This window comes from Ambystoma mexicanum, chromosome 7p (genome assembly GCF_040938575.1).
Source record: "Ambystoma mexicanum isolate Mex_15411 chromosome 7p, UKY_AmexF1_1, whole genome shotgun sequence".
Taxonomy (NCBI): Eukaryota; Metazoa; Chordata; class Amphibia; order Caudata; family Ambystomatidae; genus Ambystoma; species Ambystoma mexicanum.
This window is the reverse complement of record NC_090939.1, coordinates 58338401-58359230: the sequence shown is the minus strand read 5'-3', so window position 1 is coordinate 58359230 and position 20830 is coordinate 58338401. Positions and strand designations below refer to the sequence as shown.

At 43.5% G+C, this 20830-nt stretch overlaps 1 protein-coding gene across 1 annotated transcript in view; it reads left to right on the top strand.

Annotated features, from left to right (window-relative positions):
* The first annotated feature begins 380 nt into the window (after positions 1-380).
* LOC138525900 (melanoma-associated antigen C1-like) overlaps positions 381-20830 on the top strand; it is a 35656-nt gene continuing 15206 nt past the window's right edge. Inside the window, exon 1 of the mRNA XM_069636188.1 lies at positions 381-517. Within this exon, the coding sequence (XP_069492289.1) occupies positions 381-517 (137 nt within the window). The remainder of the gene's footprint in view (positions 518-20830) is intronic.

The window sequence follows — 20830 nt, the reverse complement described above, 5'->3', positions numbered from 1 at the left end:
ATGCCTGCGCATTACAAATAATAAACAAACAAACAAACAAACAGTACATCAGTATACAACAAGGACAATGACAACAATCGCTCTGTTATGTATCTGAATTGTTGTACACCTCTGTAAAGCCCTCCGTTGCTTCTCGAAGCTAGGCCCGCTCTCAATAAATATCATAATAATAATGATAAGAGATGGTGTTGGAAGGGGGAGTGTGTGGAGGAGAAACATCAATGGTGAAGTAGGGGATAGAGTGGACATAAGGGAAGGGTTCAACAGTGAGGTTAAGGAAGATAGGAGTGGAGGATGTCAAATTTGAGTCATTTCCCTTGGACATGACCAGATACATTGTGAAGGGAGGTCAGGGCATGGTTAGAGGGAAGGAAGTCAAGATGATGAATGGAGGAGATTTTGGGAAGGTTGAAGATGCCCAGGATCAATGTTGGGGCTTCTGTGGGAATAGAATGAAGGAGAAGGTGAAGATCGGACAAGAAGGCATTGAGGGGACGCGGGATAGTGAGAGGGCTGGGTGAGAAAGGTTGGGTCACCATGAACTCAAAGGAGAGTGGAAGAAAGTCAGATGGGCAGAGGAGTCAGCCATATCTATAATTAAGTCAACTATGTGGCCTATTTTTTGACGAGTGGGAGGAGTGGACACATATCCCACATGTTTATCGACATATTAAACAGATAAGACTAGTCTTCAGGACACTTCAGTAGTACGCAAGTCACCTTTTGTCAAACTGCCTCTAAACTGAGGCCGGCTACATGGGTTTAAAAAGATGAGCGCCGGACCAAGTCCGGTGAGGGAGTCGACCTTGTTGACGCACAGTGGAACGATCTGATGGTCCCATGAAACTCATCATAATAATCGGTCTTGGAATCTCAGTTTGATGGATCCTGCCTGAGGACAGCTGCTGGGGGTTGTGGATGCCAGAAGATTTTTCTATGCAAGTGTCTTAATGTTAGGTTGTGAAACTACCTAGTGTTGTAATATCCTAATATAAGCTATCAGACCTGTTCTGGAATGTTCTATGAAGAGATAAGGGTCCTGATGCCCCCAAGAAGTACATGACCGAGAGTGGGTACACGCTGCACGCCTAATATCAAGAAAACCTAAACAATCAATGGTACAAGAAGTAGCTATGCTGGTTTAAATGATCCAAGCCAATGTGTTTGCTGCAGCCCTGTGGTCTTGGTTCTCTGGGAACCTCCAAAGGAGCGAAAGGAATTTTTAAAGAGCCCAAGCGACCTTTGAGCGATCAAGAGATCAACATATCTAGTGGCTGGCAGCAGAAACCGGGCACAAACTAGAGCCACAGTCAGCTCCTATGTGGCCCGCGTATGCCATACACAAACACATACCAACTAAAACAGGGTGCCAGCGGTACTGATCTTGTCCTCCTTTTTATAAGTAGTAAGTCATAATAATGTTCTGCTTTTATATATCACTTCTTCCCGTATTTCTCCTGCTCCTAAGTGTTGTAATAATAGGTGTTATTACAAAACTTAATGGTAGCCAATGAATCAAGCGTAGAAAGATGGAAGGATGAGCCAGCCCTGCTGCAGGGTCTGAACTTGCGTTCAGCAGATAGGCTGCTTGTCTGAGTGGAGTGCTTCACTTGTGAGCTCCCCTTAGACTCACTGTACACCATTGACTATTTCAGCACTGAGGAGGAAGTGATTTGAGAAGTGCAATGCAAAGAGAAGGATAGATATAGAAGAGATCAACATGATCACAAATCTATGCACAAGAGACATTAGCACCCTGGTGGGGAAGCCAGCCAATCAGGTGGCTTGGAACGCGGGCTTGGAACGCGGGCTGAAACCGGCGATCTCAGCCCGCGTTCCACTCCGCCTGATGGCCGGTTTCCACCGGCACATCTTCCCTTCCCCCTCCGTCACGCTTTCTTTTTTTCCCCACCTTCCCACCCCCAACTTACCTTATTTCAATGGCGGCACTTGGCGCCGCCACAGCCGCTCCTTCATCTCGGCTCCCACAGGCCGCCATGGAAAGGGAAGAGGTGCTTTGTACGGAGCCCTGCCTTCTCTTTCCATGGCGACCATCTTAAGACACGATTTTCAGTCATTGAACGGGATGTCCGCGGCGTCTTGTTCAATGACTGAAAACACTTTTTTTTAGCACTCCGGTTTACCGGTTTGGTAACCCGGGGTGCTTATGGCCCAGAGCCCTCGTTCCACTCAGGCCATTAACTTGGGCTGCCAGGCCGTTACCCCCGTCCCATCCCTTGGAACGGGAGCTTAACGTCACAGTATGAAAGAATCCTGAGCCAAACAATTACAAAAAGTGTGAGAAACTACGCTGGGTCTGGGGTGAGTACTCGCTGTGATCACCAGGATACCAAAGTTCAAGTTACATACATACCTTAAAGGGGCCCGGGTTCCCAGGACGGGCCCGACATCGAAAGAAGATGCAGATCTAACGCCGGTTAGTGTGGAAGAACCGGGACTTCCAGCACCACCAGTCTGAACAAAAGATGAGTGAGGACTGTGTGGTGCTCCGGGGCACCGGAGCAGGACGCAAGTTCCCAGGGTCACCTGGGTTTATGGTTTTACTGCAAACACGCAGTAAATGACAGTGGAGGGGGCCAGCCTCTGGCAGCAGGATCACCCTCTGGTGATGGTACACTGGGGGCACCCAGCACACAATGCCCAGGCACGGTGGTCACGCCGGCCCATGCTGCTTATAGGGCTGTGATCACACTGACCCAAACGCACACAAATAATTACAGGAGCCAGGAGTTGCCGCTAACTGGGTCTCCACTGCAGTCCCACCTGTGCCTGCACTGGCCCCTTTTATTAACATTCATGACGCGGAGATGACCCGCGTCTCGTCAGGAATCAACACGCCCTCCTTTAAAAGGGCACTACATTACAGACCGCAGGGCATCTGTGCTAGTGAGTGGCGCTGCGGAGAGGGGGGCATCCCAGTGTGGAATTGTGTGGACCTTAAGCCAGTACCAGCACAGCCGAATTAGCCACTAACCTGGCCTTAGAACAACCTTAAATAAGGTTGTGTTTGTCTCCTTTATCTAATGACTGCCCAACTAGTCACATTGAAGCCTTGAACCTTCTCTTTCTTGCAGGATTATTTAGTTTTACATAACAATAGAACCATAAAATACATAGAAAACAAGGTTCTGTGTCATTTCATCGACAGATTTGTTTTCGATGAGTTCTTTTACAAATATTTTTCAACGAACAACTAATTGAATGTTTTTATTTTTTATTTTTGGGGGTTCTCCCAAACCCCCCTCCCTTTAACACATTTTTTTCAATGAATTTCATAGGTTTTTATTTGTGCAACTTAACCATAACGTCCCTTTAACAAAGTTTGTTCATTGAATTTCATGGGTTTTTACCAGTGCTTTCTATTTTCCTACAATTTACTAATATCATACTTACCAAATATAACAATATTTGTGTCCAATTTACAAAGTGTCACCATAAAACTCTGCCATTTCCTACCTTATAGAATCATTTTTAACACGTCTATACACTTTTTGCAACTATTTCAACTAGTTTTGCATCGTAGATATCTACGAACGTCTGACTTCAATGCGGACCTTCCGGACAGTGCCACATGACAATACGCTGGCGCACGGCACAATGACGTGTCTGAGAATCCTGCCCGCACTTCACGATAAGATCCATCCTTCGCGGACAGTTCGGAGCTGCTCTTTCTACTGATCTAGGAACTTTCCACTTCAAAATTTCCCTTGCACACCTCCTATGCCTTTTCGTACTCATTATCCATTACCAATCTAGTACACAGTACATACTTGGAAGAACTTTATCAAAACTGCTATTTATCTTAAAAATTGCATCAGTTATTGCCATCCCTCATCCCCAAGAGCCACCACCAGCTGGAGGACCTTCACAACAAAAAAAAAATAGCGCACTACTTTCAAAGACAATGAAGAGGACCAAGAAGATGAGGTAGAGGAAGTGCCTACTTCTAGCACCCAGAGAGAATCATGGGTGTGCCAGTTCGAAACCACTGTTGGGAGTGTACCAAAGGCTAAAGCTACCAAAGTGAAATGCACTGAGTGCAATTTTGTACTCAGTCGCAGACTACCTGGACAGTACTCCTCCGGGACCACCTCCATGCGCCGCCACACCAAATCCAATGAATGCAATGCTCTCAGAAAGGTTATTCCTTTCTCAGCAAGTAGTAAGCTGTCTTCCTCCACCTCATCTTCCTCAACAAATACTATAACCACACAGCCTGATGTCTGCGGGCATTGGTGCGTTATAAATAAATAAATAAATAAATAAATAAATAAATAAATAAGGAGGGCTACGGACCATTATCGTCCATTGCATCCCCTGAAATGGGGGATAAAGGCCATTAGCACCCCTGGTTCCCAAATCGGGAACCAAGGGTGCTAAAACATAGATTTTTCTTCCTATAGCAGGTTGCCTGCGGCGTCCCGCTGTAGGAAGGAAAATCCTTTTCCAGGATAGCCAACATCGAAAGAGAAGGCGGGGCTCCATACAAAGCCCCTCTTCCCTTGCCATGGCAGCCCGCAAAACCCTATGAACATATTACCACAAACACTTTTTTTCCCCTTTCAAACCTATCCTACCTTCGAATATCTTTACCACATAGCCGGTCCCAGGTAGACTTAGCCACTTAAACACAGTTTTTCATCCCAAGCGGTCATGGCGAGTAGCCAGATTGTCCGTGTCATAACCTTATGCCATGAACCAGACAATCTGGCTACTGCCCACGGCCACAGGCTATACCTCAGTCACCAAAGGTATATGACTATTTTTTGTACCTACATTATTACACTTGTCAAAAAATAAAACACGGCACATTTGCAAAACCATGCTTTAATGTCCTTCCCAATGCTTCTCACGCGTTTGCTCAAAATCCGCCCATGTTTTATTTTTTAAAAAGTGTCAAAATGTATGTACATACAATAGTCAAATAACCTAGCCCACACTCGACAAAATCCATTCAGTCTTTACACAAACATTGAAGGTTTGGTCTATAATCTTTCTCAAAACCTTTGTCCACATTCGTCAAATAGCAACAAAGTTATAAGCCATCAAAAAATGTTGAGACGTCCCCTCTAATTTCGCCCACTCTTGAGAAAATCCCACCAAACTTTACAAAATCATTTATATCTAGATCCAAAATCATTTTGCCAAATGTTGTGCAGATTCGTCAAATGACACATTTATATGCCTTTACAATATTTTGGGACCCCCCACTCTAATTTTGCCCCCTCTTGACAGAATCCCAAAAAAATTTGCAAAACCATTCAGGATTAGTTCTAGAATAAAATGGCTAAATTACATGCAGTTTCAGTGAGTGGCGCAAAAGTTATAAGCCATCCAAAAACTGCTTTTCCCCAACCCTGTAATGCAGAAATAGGTGCAGATGTCCTAAGACATCTGAAGTGTCGCGAACACCGCAGGACTGTCCCAGGACATCAGACTGTTTGCGGACCTTCGGGGGGTGAAACAACCCGTTTTTTGGCTTTTTATGGCCATATCCAATCAAATCCTCATCCCCCCACCTCCCCAGAGACGGTTTGTCGAGTTTGACAAGTGAAATGCTGCTTTTAAAAAAAAGTTTTCACCACGCTGTTTGCGGACCCCAAAAAAGTCTGTGAATCCAAGATGGCGGGCGTTTCAAGAAAACAGACGCGTTTCACGTTTTCTCACCATCCAATCAGCGGACGTGTCCCGGTGTCCGCAGACTACGCAAAAGTCTGCACACTTTTCTGGCCAATCGGAGGCCAGTCCGTGTACAGCACAGCCAATCAGAGGCCAGTCCGCAGACCGAACAGGGAAGTGAGTCCGCGGACCGGACATAGATATCACTAATATTTGTGCCTTATGTTTTGGTTATTTAATAAAAAACTACTGGACAGATTTACAGCAAATAAAGCACACTTTCGGGAGTTTGGTGAGGATTCGTCCAGGGAGAGCAAAGGTATAAACTGCCCAAAAAGTGCTCTTCCTATGCAAACAGCAACTTAACCATAACTACATAAGTACCTGGTTTACTTTCCCTAATAGGTTCTTTTTTGATTGTGGTACTTGATGCAGTATTAGTTTCTTTTAATCTCTTTGGAGGATTTGCAGTGACATCCTGTTGCATTTCTGTTTGATTTAGGTTTTTTTTAGAACATTTTACTTTTTGTGGAATAGGATATGTTTTTAGATGGGGGGTGTATAGTGAACAAAGTCTATTGTATTCTGAAATGCAAGGAATATCAGTGTTTACTTTACTTGCATCAAAGTTGATTAGAAATAGACAGTCAAGTGTACGTAAGCATGATAGTGCTACGTAGCTCATGCCTTCTTTAAAGACTGTGTTACCAATGTCTATCAATGCTTTGTCTAGGGTGAGACCTTGTGATTTATGAATGGTGACTGCGTATGCAAGAGTTAGAGAAAATTGTTCTCTTCGTACATACATGTCTTTGAAGAGAAGGAATCGAGCTGTTGAGCGTCCTATCCTTTTCACTTCTGAAAGTTTATCAAAGAGAATATTGACAAACTGAATGTTTGGGTAAGTTTGAAAGCCGACAACTGTAGCCAGTGCTCCCTTAACTAGTCCTTGATCCACGTCAAGGTTACGTTTAAGCATTACTCTGCAATTTAAGGATAATTTTAATATTTTTTCCAATCCAGCTGTGTTGGAGAGTGAATTTTCTAAATTATTTAGTCTCGTTGTGGCTTGTTCACACATGGGTAGTGTCATACCATGTATGTCTAGTTTGTCTGTGGCGCTAATTTCAATTATTGGTTGCATTTCTTTTTTGAATATTGTTTCATTGAATTTGAAACAGCTTGCAAGAGTTGGCATTAGGGCCATACAATTTACATTTTTGTGGGCTAATTGTTCCATAACATCCGTAGCACATGCATTATGGCCATAAAGTGCATGAATGTGCTGGGTTTTCAATATTGTTTGTGCTTCTTTAGAGAGTATACCAACTCTAATACTTTTTAAGATGTTGGCATAAGGGAGATCTGCAGATTGCTGCATATTTTCTGTTCATTCTCTGTATTGGAAATGTTGCCAAAGGTTGACATTTCCAATGCTGCCAACAGTTTTACGGCAGAGTTTGTGTCCTAAGGTTTTAAAAATAGGCTCACCTTTCACAGGTGTTAATTGAAGAAGATCTCCGAAAACAATAATGTGTTTTCCTCCAAAGAGCTCTTCATAGTTTGTTTTGAGTACTTCTTGTAATCTGAGGTGAATCAAGGCCAACATTAGGTTGGAGACCATGCTCACTTCATCTATTAGTAGCATTTTCATTTGTTTTAATACTCTGCGTAGTTCAATTGCAGCTTCTGGAGAAAGTTTGTAATAGTCTACTTTGTTTTGGTGTTCTACTGGCAAAAGTAGTAATCGGTGTAAAGTGACACCGCCTATGTTGTAGGCAGCTAAACCTGTGGGGGCAGTGACAACAGCTGCAGTTTGTTGTTTGTCAATTGTTGAAGGAATTTACTGATTTTGATTAAGAATGTTTTGCCAGAACCAGCTTCACCACTGACGAACAGTAGTATAGGTTTGTAATTTTGGCAGGTGCATTCTTTGTTTGCATGTTGTACACCATGTGCAAGTTCTTTTGTTACTTCTTCAAAAATGCTACGTTGTTCATTGTTTAGTTTTGATTGTAGTATAGTTAAGTCTTCTTTATCTTCATACTGACACATGGTGTTTTCTACTTCTGTCATAGCTAATTCTGCCTCATTTGTTATTAGTGGCTCTCCCAGTGGTTCTTGGCTTCGTGTTACAGAAGGTTGACTACTGTCAGAGTGTCCTTATCTAGTTGGGCCTGCAGTTCTTCATTGCAACTTCATGTTGCTGTTCGTTGTGCACCATTGTTTTGTACTGTGTAAAGTTTACATCAGTTATCCTGCTTTCATTTGCTTTGAAAGCGTCTTCATAGGAGTCATAGTTATCTAGTATTTCTTCTTCTTTTCTCCATGGTTTAAAGAGTTGTAGCAGGGACATGTAATATAGTTCTTTATGTTGAGGAGTCTTTAATGACAATTTGATATGATTAATTAATTTGGTTTGGGAGTTTTACTAAGCTGCCTTCACAATTTGACACTCTGTATTTACCTTTTTTTTCATCGGGTTTTATATTATTTTTGTATGTGAAGTTTTGGGCTATGTGGTATAGACACATGGTTTCCAAAGTGGTACTTCTGTTTGGGTAGTATGTGTCCAGCAAATAGTTTTTTAAAATGTCTTGGCTGTTGGATACAGTGTGCTGTCTGATGACAGGTCATTCCAGAGGTCTTGTATCTCTGTTTTTTCTGCTTTGGTTAAGTATGCTGTAACATATTGTGCAACTGCAGTGGAATTGTCTGCAATGTACTGCACATCTATGTTTGTATTCCATAAGTGGGCAATGATTGCATTGTAATCATTGATATATTTTTTTCTTCTGTTCTTTTTATGTAATATGTATTTTTAGGTGATTTGCCTTTAACACTATGTCTAACTGAAGACATGAAGCTGTTCACTTGACCTGTTTTTGTAACCGGTCTAGGGAAACCAAAGCGGCATTTGGTGTAGTATTTCCCTTTGTTTTTGTATTTGCAATGACAATATTTGCCACATTTGTGTCTTTGAAATTGTAAAGTTTGTGCTTGGAGATCACTATTTGTTGCTTCTGATGGAATTTGACAAGTGAGATATTTTTCAATAAACTATAAAACAGTGGCGTCACTGTCTTGACCAAATTTAGGAGCATCTTTAATCCATAAAAGCATGTGGATATGTAGTGCTCCTCTGGCTTGGTATTCTTTTCTCCAAAAGAAGTGTTGCACTTCTCCAAGGGGAGGAGCAGTTTTATTACAAATAAAGTATAGCATTGCAATGAAGCGATGGTGAAAATATCTTGAAACATTAACAGGATCTAGAGAACAAATTTCTCCAGGTGTTAGTATATCTATGTTTGTTTTGGTTTTGTTTGATATGCATAGGAAATCATATAAATCTTCCCATGCATATTCTGCACAACTTAGTGTACCAAACCAAGTTGGTGGGCCAAGGATTCTTAACATACAACGTACATCTCCGTGATGTCGAAACCAGTATTCTTTAGTACCACGCATATTTGCTAATAGATTTGTAATATTTGATTGTAAAACCTCATCTTTTTGTTGCACTTTTTGTAATAATTGTGTAGCTGGCATATTTTGAAAGTGGGATCCTGATTTTAATGTGTGTGCAACTCCGTAACATAAAGTTGCGAGTTCACTTTCAAAGAGTAGGTGGAATATGTATTCCACATTTTGTCTAAATCTGGGATCTTCAGAATACATCCGTAATGAGTGATATGCTGATGCTGTTATTTGAATAGGTCTATCATCGTACCTTCCTCCTTTACCAGTAGGAAAAAGTAGAGGAATAGCATGTGCTTCTATACTTTTTTCCCCTATGCTGATTGGTGATCCTTTTGTTTGACGCATTTGGTACATTTCTAGTGCATCTTCTACGGTGTCATTAGAATGCAATGGGTGAATTGTATAATGGTCTAAAGTATTGGATATTGTAGCAGGCTTTAGGAGCTCAAATTGACCAGCTTCTTGTGTCTCTTGAATTATTTCAGTGGTATCCTTCAAGTTTTCTTCAATATTAATTTCTTTGTAGTAATCATTATTGTCTTTTAGATATTGCAAAGCTTGTCTAACTTTATGTAAATCTACCATTTGTTGCCAATTTTTTTGTCTTTTGTAGATACACCATTTACTAAGATAATTAAAGATTGCTCCATTGGATGTTGCACTCCTAGAGTGTGCACATTTTCTTTTAGATCTAATGGCAAATACACTAATTTTCCACAAATACCTTTCACTAATTCAGAGGGAGGTAATTTTGCTGTTTTTGGTTGAAGGCGTATTATTGCTTGAAAGGGGTGCACTGTTTGAATTATGATGCTCTCATATAAATTGAGTTGTTGTAGGGGTTTTGGTAGTGGATATAATTCTAAAATATTTGTGATAGCACATGAAGGAGTTTGTTTGTTGTCAAGTTTTGTAGTGCAGTAACTGCAAAGTATTAAGGGGTCAGTTATTTCGTATTTGTTTTCTGCTATAAGGTAGAGAGCTAATTCAGACCATTTAGAATCTTCATTGTTTTCTATTTTATATGTTAGGTCTACATTTTCTGTGTTACTTTTATAGAAAGTGCTACGGCAACATACACACACATGGTTTGGTATTTCAGCAGATGTACTTTTAAATTTCAGTATTTCTTTTTTGTATGTGTGTAGTAGAAGGTTGCCATGCATAGAATTGTTGCTAATTTGCTTTAAAGCTATTTCATTCTGTAAGTGGCTTTCACATGCAAAATATTTTTTCTGGATATAGTCGATTTCTTCATGTAGGTCTTTTGCTGTACCATGTAGAAGAATGTTATTTAAATTGGCTAGTGCTAAAGCAGGACTTTTAGCATAATACAGTTTATAGACTAGATTTCCTATAGTTGAATGATGTGTTGATATCATTTTGATATAATTGAAGGAGGTTTTGCAAGTAGGTCCTGAAATGCTGGCCAATGAATGTCCTTGTAGTCCTGTGTACTTGCGCACTGGACAGGTATCCATATTTTGCTGTAGTTTCATTTTCATTTTATCTTTGCCTTTCACATATTGATTGAGGAATTGGCGTAAAGACTTGAAAGATTCTTTGGGAATGTTACACATTGACGTGCATGGCCATTTGTATACTAGACGTTCTGATTCAGTTGAATGGAGAGGTCATTCTAAGTTTTCTGGGGATATTTTTGTAAGTAGTATTTCTTGTTCCATTATGGTATTATTAAGTTTTTCATAACCTCGTCCACTGCTGTGTATGGCAATTGCATTTGTTGGCTTTAGTTTGTATGCTTCTTCACTAAAATGTGGTTCTTTGCTCATAGTGTGACTCCATTCACCTCCACAGATACTTAAGAAGTTATTTCTGTTGACATTTCGTTTATTGAGAAGTGTTTTTGTAATTTAGTCATTAGTTTTGTTAGTGGTTTCATTTTGTTTAACACTAAAATAAATACGTTTCTTTTGAGACGGATTTCACTGTCTATCAACGCTTCTAAGATTAATTTCCTACGATAGGTTCTAAGGGTTGAGTTTGTTTTCTCTCCTGTTTTTATAAGATTTTGCAGGACTCTGTGACGGCAACATTTTTGCTAAAATACTTTTTTTGGTATGCTTAGTTTGCACTTTATCAATATTTATAGGAGCAGTTTCATCTGTAGTGGTAGCTGATTTTTTGTTAATTGTTTTGTGGTTTGTTTTACATTTTGATAGAGGAGGCAAAGTTTCTGTACTTGAAGCTTGTTTTGTTTCGCTAAATGACTGTATTAGCTGTTTTGTTTTAACTTTTTTTTACAAATTCTGCTAGAGATGGATGCTTGTTTTGGACACTTCTATTTTCATTTGCTCTGTTTCTGTGTTGCTTTCTACGGACTTGATTTTTGGTAGGCATTCTTTAGGGTATGTTGAAAAAAATAAAGAAGGTATAGGTTGGGGTGTTCTTAATGTGTGTGTGCTGTTTGCATGAGTGTGTGAGTAAGATAATAAAGATGTATGTAATGGTGTGTGATTGTGCATTGGGCAACTACAACTAGTTGGGATGTCTATTCTTGAATGTATGTGCTACTAAACTGGGGTTCAGATGATAGTAGAAAGTAAGCTGGTTGTGTGGAGAAGTAGAAATAGTAAATCTAATGGTATACAATTAAAGCAGTTGTTCGTTCTATAATATGAAAATTCTAGGGGTTGAGTTGGGTTATTTGTGTGTCGAAATTGTGCGTCATTCTGCCTGTAAATCTCTGTTTAAGAAATGGGGATTTGTAGACAGAATGGTGCACAATCTCTATTTTTAGACACAGAAATAGCATGAATTAACATTACCGTGTGTTTGAATAATAGTACAAATATTATGGTGGTATTCAACTTACTTTTTTTTTAAATTAGCAGGTTTCTTCTTAGTTGTTCTTTGTACTTCAAATTCGGGTGATTCTTTTCAGGAGAATGGTCTTCACTGCAATTGTAACGGAAACAAATCAGGAATTTTGTTTGTATATAGTATTGTTTTTAATTTAGACATTGATTTTTTTGATTGACATTGACCCTCAGCGCCTTCCTCAAAATCATGAAAACGATCGTATTCACATAAGATGCGTTGCACCAGTTGAATACATATCATATGTTCTTAATGCATAAACTGTATTGTAATGACTAACTGTACCAACCAAAATATCATTAGTATGCCTTGTGGAATTCATAATGTACCAATGAATACCACTATTTCTGTAACCTAGCTCTTGTAAGTAACAGCGCCTCAATGTCATGGGCTGCTTGCGCAGTATATAACTATAAGTAAATAAATGTTTACATATTTGTACAAGTATTGTTGTTTGATTTTTGAACATATGGTGTGCATGCAATTTTGTTCGAGTATGTTAACTCTTCATATTGTACTTTAAATATGTTAGTTCAACATGCTTTGAAAATGTGTGTGTAAAAAGAAATTAAATAGCAGATAGGTTTGGAAGTGACAGTTGATTTTAGGAGATGGAAAAATGACAGTAAATTCATTTTATAGATTATACAAACTAAAAGTCAGTTAATCTGTAATCTGTGTACATGAATCTATAAAAATTGTACATGTACTATATAGAAAATATGCAAACCTGTAGTTTGTGTTCATGCATATGGATATGCATGCAGCTGCAAGTAGAAATCTTGGAGGCTTGTACAGTATTTCTTGTAGAAGGTGCTTTCCAATGATATGACACTTGTACTCAGAGAGATTAACAGAATATTTAAAGTAGTGATCTATGATGATGCAGTTAGATGTAGAGGACTTGGATGTGATTGGTGGATGTTCATGTGACTTCTTAGCTATATCCAATGAGGGAATGGCACAGAAAGTGAAAAGGAAATTGTAGAAGGACTGTTCATGTTACGATATGTCTGCGGACATGGTGGTAGATTTTTGGGTTGGGGAGCCATGCAAATGAGAATGAGCAGAGAAAGGGATTGGTCAGGAAAGTTTAGTGGGTGTGTTGTGCCAGGAGAGAGTTTCTCAGATACTCTTTTTGCTGAGAGAAGAACAGATAGCTATGGCTGCGTGTTTAAAAAAACAGATTGTTTGGAATTTGGGAGACTCGTGGATACATTGGTTGAAGGTGCATGCAGAAAGCTATGGAGTAGCTGTAGATCTTGGATTGGCACATGTGGAAGTGCACTGCCATGGAGTACGTGGAATGAAATGGTTGGACTTGCTACCTCTGTGTGCTACTTTGGAGACAGAACAACATCCAGACATAATTGTAATTCATTGTGGAGGGAACAGTTTAGGACATGTGGTCTGAAATGTCTTTGCAATTTGCAATGAAAGAAGGACTTGGGAAGGTCATGGACATGTTTCCAAATTCTCAAGTAATTTTTTCACGGATTGCGCAGAGACAAATGTGGCTTCGTTCTTCTTCATTTGGTCCACTAATGGAGAAAGCAAGGCGCAATGTCAATAAGGCTGTTTGTGCCTTTCTAAGAGATTTAGGCATGTCCTCTTTTCACAATGAAAATATTATGTTTCGTAGTACATACATTTTTCGCACAGATGGAGCCCATTTTACTTATGCTGGCAATTAGATTTTTTGGAGAAATTTACAAAATTCATTGCAACCTTTTTTGGAATTACAGCATCCATTTTATAGTAGGTGTTGAACATTTCAAATTTTTCAAACACAAATAAACACCACCAAAAGGCTCTTTTCAGAGCCACCACTTCCTCCCAGATAAAACTGCAATGGTTATGATAGGGTAGCACCCCAACATTTTAGACTTCTAAAAAATACACTGGCCCTCATTACGACCCTGGCGGAAAGTGACTGACCGGACCGCAATAGCGTAAATAGCGTTTCCGCCATTGCACGACGGAGCAAAGTGCGGCTAATTCCGACCCATCGGGCACAAGCACTACGCCATGGCGGAAGTGCAAAGTCCGCGAAGGCGGAAATGTCCCCAAAACGGCCCTCACCGCCGCCGTACGGCGCCCTAGGTGCAATACCGCCACCCATCTTAGCGGTCACCGCAATGAGCGGCAACCGGAAAGTACGGTGACCGGAAATATACGGAAACGGAAGCAAAAACATGGTCCCGGAACGGGAAACAGCACGCCGTACACCTATAAAACCACAATTTCCACACAACCATTAAAAACACTACCCTGAGACTCATCCCAACCCGTCATCCACCCTAGAGAAACCAAAAAAAATGGGAAAAGTAGCGAAAAAAGCGTGCGACCGCAAGCGGCAGGTCCACTTCTCCCGTGAGGAACTCAACGTGCTCACAGAGACCCTCCAGGAGAATGCTGCCGTCGTCTTCTCGACGCAAATGACCAGGACGGCACTTGCGAACAAGAAGGCCATATGGGCCCTGGTGGCACAGCGGGTAAGTGCGGTGGGGACCGCACCCCGCAACCCACAGCAATGCCGAAAGCGATGGGACGACTTGCGGATACGCGTACGGAGCATACTATCCGCCAACCGGAACATTGCCACAGCCACCGGGGGAGGATCGGAATCACCCATCAAGTTGACCCCCTGGGAAGAAATCTGTGCCTCCACCATTGGAATGGAGACCATAGAGGAAGTCGGAGGGATGGAGAAAGGAGTGCAGACATCCGAAGAATCAGGTAGGTGGGCCAAATAAAACAATGCTAAATCCACAATGTCCAATCATGTGAAGCACCACGTGTCCACATAGAGCAACAGAAACACATGTCCAGGAGAACGTCCACATACATAGGCCTGATAGCACACTTTAAAAGTCACATTAAATACATAAATAATTAAAAATCCTAAAAACACCAAGTTCCGTCCAGGGCAGCCCCCAACGTAGATCTGGGAGGAACCTGCGCTCCACAGGCAGGGGTGCCCCTGATGCCCGGAGAGGGGGCTTGCAATAGCGACTGCCCACTGACAATGAGCATCTTTGGACACTGGTGTTCGGGGGGGAGGTAGGAGGGTGGAGGGGGTGTGTTGGGCTCACTTGGGTGGCGGGTCGATGGGGTGTGTAACATAATTTCACATATGCCATAAACAATGCACGATCATCCAATGAGATGTGTGGACATTGATCTTTGTGTACGAGGCCATTATAGGCGTACAGTCCATATTGTGCATGTTCCAGACACACACAGTGCCACAAGTCCCGTGTCCATGTATCAGCCACCAGGCGTGAGTGCTAGAAGCATGCATCTATGATATGCTGACGAATGTCACGGCCCTCCTGTGCCTCGCAGACTCCTTGAGGTGCTGCCACATCCCCACCCTCATCATGACCATCTTCAGGTGCTTGCAGTTCTGCGTCAGGGGGCATGGGCACATTTCTACGTACGCACATGTTGTGGAGCATGACACATGCCATGACCATCTTTGCAACCTTCTCATGGCGGTACAGGAGTGCCCCGCCAGACCTGCTGAGGCAGCGGAAACGAGTCTTCAGTAGGCCGAATGCCTGTTCAATGACTACACGGGTACGTGAGTGGGCATGGTTGTAGTCCTCCTCATGCTGGTCCTGTGGGTTCCGGAGTGGTGTAAGGAGCCATCTCTTCAGTGGATACCCGGCATCACCTGTATGTGGACAATAAAGGATGTTTGTGGAATGACATTGCTACGTACGCACCCCCCCCCCCTTCCTGCCAGGTCATTGCCGCATCACATACCCCACATTATCATGCATGAAATGAGACTCACCGAGTAGCCAGGATCTGTTCCCTGCGTGTCGCTCCATGTAGCGTGGTATTGTTGAGTTCCTCAAGACCATGGAATCATGGGTTGATCCAGGAAATCGGGCACAACAATGTGTAATGATCCTGTTGGAGTCACACACCATTTGTACATTCAGGGAATGAAATTGTTTTCGGTTGCGGTACTGGGCCTCCATGGCATGTGGGACGACCAATTCCACATGGGTGCAGTCGATGGCACCAATGCAGCCCGGTATGCCGGCAAGTGCATGGAATCCCACTTTTGTGTTGGTAATTTCCTGCTCCGAGCGTGGTAGAGAGATGTAGTCGTCTGCGTGCTTCAGGAGGGCATCGAGCACTTGCAATAGTGTCCGTGAGAACAGTGGCTGTGAAATGCCATGCAACTGTCCGACTGTGTGCTGGTAGGTGCCTGTGGCCAGGAAGTGGAGTACAGACACCACCTTCAGTAGGGGTGGGATGGCGGTTGGGCTATCTATCATGCTGACAAGGTCAGCCTGTGTCATGTCCACAATGGCGGTTATGGTGTCCCGGTCCAAACGGTAGAGGGTGTGGATCTGCTCATCAGTGAGGTTGAACGGATGTGCTCGGAGGCGTGGGATTGCGGGCTGCCTGCGTGGTGGTAGTGGCTGTGCTGGTGGCCCTTGCTGGCCCTGCCTTGCCCTCCTCCTCCTCCTGCGTCTCCTCTGTGCGGCCGGTTGTAGTTGGTGTTCGTCTTCTTCTTGTAGTTGGAGTACTTGCAGTGCTATCAGGTCCCCCAGGGCCAACATCGCTAGTCCTGCCGGTAGCATTTCGGAGTGGGTGTGGTTGTGGGAGGGGGTTGGGTGTGCAATTTATGTGTTTTCAGGCTGTATTGCCTCCATCTGTGGTGATTCATTCCACCTGTGCAAGCTGCTCTCCCCTTTGGGCGAGCACGTCCCGCACACAGCGCTGCAATCCGGCGAATGGCATCTTGCTATTACAATCATGTATTTGTTCCCGATGGCAGTGAAATATTGGTTCATATGTTCATTCTGCTATGGTCCCATTGTTTCACATACTATCTTTGCAGTCGTGAACAAACTTGTGAAGGGTCAGTGGAATGTAGTACTCGATTAACGGTGGACCCTCATGCAGCACTGTACCGAGGTTCACCGACGGGCGGGGCGTCCCATTTGTGAGTGAAGCCAGTTGCCATTTTCACACACTGCCGCACTAGATGGATGAATTTGTGATTTCAAGCGGTCACAGATGCCTTTTCGACGTGATGTTGCAAATGAGGAATTCGAAGGACAGCGCTTTCGGTTTTCAGCTAGCGGCGAGGAGTTGCCCACAGGTCTGACTGCAAATATAACGTTCTATTGTTCGATGTCCTTGGGACAGGGGCCATGGCGAGAATGCAATGATTGATATGAATGGTATGGGATGCGCAATAGCGTAGTGGACGATGAGGCCGGACGTTCCCAAATACATGTTACTTCACAACACTGGAATTACGGGCTGGAGCACAGTGGATTTTGCAGTCTGCATTACGCACAGACTCAATGGAAATTTCACATGTTATGTGAGTATGAAATCAGGCGTTTTCATTACGGGATGTGGGAATGATGTATGGATGCATGGACAGATGATTTAATACAGAGTTTGCCATGTACAGGGCTTTTTGGAATCTGTCCACCTCCCCTGCGCTATGTGATGCAGAGCTGCCATAGTGGGACCATCGTCTATCTGGCCTTGTTGAACCCTCCCTGTCTCGACGCGCCTTCAGACACTTGTGTCTATGCACGTTACTAATCCCATCTAATGGATTCTGTTCTAACAGATGCATGCACACGAACACTCGTTTGTAATAGTGTTTTCACCTCGATATGTGTAGGTATGATTCGCAAGTGGTTTTTGGGTGGGAATAATCCTTTGGAGTGGGCTAGCATGCATATGGCTGTGGATTTAGTGTGATCATTGAAGTGGGTGATTCAAATGAAGTTCTGATGGCCATGCTATTCTTTTTCATTTCATTTGGGTGACAGGTATCTCCTCCCCTTTTGCCACTGCCATCTGTATGCCACTCCTGCAGATGGATTTTACTCCCGACACCTGCTGCTTCGTGTCAATCAGTGGAGCACCATTTCGATCTTATGGGACGATCGGCAATGGGCCACATGCCCTTACGCAGTACTAGTGGCTAGGAGCAACATTTCGGCCTTTCAGCTGGACTAGTGCCTACCTAATGGGACGGCCCTGCGGTTCTAGGCGCTTCCATGTTGCCTTTTTGAACGTAAATGTAGCCCCTGTGTACCATGAAGGAACAGGGCGTCACACAAGAAGAAGCTGGTCATTTATTGCGGATGCAGGCCACAATGATGGAATATGTTTTGGAGTTCATGACCTGATGGCTGTATGGGCTTGGTGATTTTGTCGTGCATTAAATTTCTATTCTGATGTGAACCGTGTAGCGTTCTTCTTTGCAAGTGATGTAGCATATTCCTATTTGTGGAGCGATGTATTGTGAGGAGATCTGCATTGGGTTCCAGCTTCGGAGTATAGTTGCGTGGTACTGTACTGGGCGCGTTTGCCTACGAAGCCCAGTGAGGTCAGGGATAGGGGCTGCCATTATGACTGTTTTGATGATGTGGTGCTCAGGGGCGGGGGATTAGCTTTTGTGTAACAGTTGCCGGTCAGCCAGGTGGATTGGTGGAATGATGTGATTATCAGTATATGGCTGGTCACAGGTGCCTGTGTTTGCGTGCATTTCTTGGAAGGAGACTGGGGTCATGTCCATTTGAATGGCTTCTGTATTCGTGCTGTCTGTGCCCTGCAGCTCCCATTGGCCCCTCTTGGGATGAGCCTGGCTGCTCAGTCACTCTGCCAACTTGTGTGGTGCATGCTTATGCTGATGGTTGGTTTGTTTACTGGCAGGTGTACAGGGCTGGTGCAGTGTCACTCAGGGTACTGCTTTGAATGTTGCCTTACACTGGTGTCAGTCGATGAGGGGGGGGCCTGTTTTTGTTTGTCTCATCTTTCGGTTCATGTTGCTGGACTTGGCCCTTCACATGCCTGTGCTGCATCAGTGCGGCAATGGTGCCATGGCAAATATGGATGGCCACTCACAAGGCACTTGGAGCCCCCTACATTCATTTGTCCGTTGGCATGCATGGATGACTTGTACATTTCACTGGTTGCATTGTGTGTCTTCATTGCACCTACGGGGAGTTGTGCAATGTGGCCAGGGAGTGGTGTACAGGCACTCAGTAGGGCCGTTTACGGTTGGTGCGCGATGCCGTACTTCTCACCATGGCGGAATGGTACTTTCCGCCATGCTTGATGGCGTTAGGTGCATGTCCGCTAGGGTCAGAATTCGCGTACCGTTGCGCCATGGTGGTGTTTACGGTTTGGCATGGCACGTGTGCGCGTACTTGGTGCAGTTAGCGTTGGCGTTCACTACGGTGTCGCTGATGCCATCGTAGTTTACGGTGACAGGTCATGATCGCACCGAGCGCTATTCGATGGCGGTATTGCATTTCCGCCATCGTTTTTCGATTTCCGCCAGGGTCGTAATGAGGGCCACAGTGTCCTGCTTCATTTATTTTCACTTCTATTTTTTAACTGTAAAAGGCCGCTCTGAAAAGAGCCTTTTCTTTTTAGATTTTTGTTGTTTTAAATTTTTTTTGTTTTTTTTATACAAGACACACTAGGAGAGGAGGGGAAAGGAGGGTAGGGGGGGGACACCAACCACGGGGATAAGAAAGGGTGAGCTGAGAGAGGAAGATGTAGAGTGGGTTTCACTTGGGTGGTTAGCAGACTTTTTCGTGCTCTGAAACAATAGCCTCAAAAGCACTATGAAGTCTCTCTTCCCTGCACAGTACTGCTTCGCAGTACATACACACAACTGTGACCCTCGAAAGGTAAGGGTCATCAGCATTGCGTATGGCCTGTGAGGCAGCTTGAGGAATACGATGTCCCACAGGAGAGTTCCTTGTGGTGACAGGATCGGAAACAGAGGATGAAGTAGAGCAAGTCAACCTGCTACGCTCCTCACAAGGTACAACTTTGTGAACGGCCCCCAAGTGGAATGACTTTAGGTGTCGCTTCATGGTAGTTGTCCCAAAGCTGTATGAACCATGCCTCCCGCAACTGAGCACCATTTTGGTTCGCACGCGCATTAGGGCCATTACCATGAATGGTAATCACGCCGAGTGCTGGTAGTAGGGACTTCCACTACCTCATTCTCATCATCCTCTTCTTCCTCCTGTGCATCCTCACCCCTGTTCCCCTCTTCAGGCCCTTGGGTAGGTGGTGGTGGTGGAGGGGGTGGGGGTGGTGCTGAGGCAGATGCAGCACCAGGTGGCAGTAGTGGAGCCACGGATGCCATCAAGTTCGCAATGGAAATCTGCAAATTGGCAGGAAAATTTGCTGTGCTCTGTAGGATAGCCAGAAACACAATGAGAATGAGCTCTAGGGTGTGGTCTTTTATAGGGGTGCTTGTGCATGGTTCGCGGACATTCGTGCTGTCCGCGGACAGATCGAACAGAAAAAAGGTTTCAAAAAGTCACAAAAAGTATGTAGAAACTCAGGATTACTATGTGGGACTTCTATGGTGAGTTTTTTTGGGAAAATATTATAGATTACTTGAAAATGTAGTTTTAAATTGTTCGGGGGCACAAACAGTGTTCGCAATCACAACATACGCTGATCGTGGGCGGGGTCACATGCTAGCTTCGCGAACATGTCCGCAAAGGGAGCGGGTGTCCGCAGGGCACCAAATGCATTGAAACTATTTTGCGCATGCACGTTGGTGTTCTACGGACACTGTTCGGGTCCTGGAGTGATTAAAAGTGCGTCACAAGTGAAACGAACAGTTACGGACAGGCGTTTGTTCTTAGAACAGTTTCAACTTGTCTGCGAACAATACAGACAGGCATAGCGACCTTAGGACACCCCCATTTTGTTTATTTACGAACATTCCCGGACACTTGATGTGTTCTGAGAACAGTTTCAATCTGTCTACGAACAGTACGGACAGGCATAGTGTCCTCAGGACACTCCCATTTTGTTTATTTACGAACACCCCAGGACACAT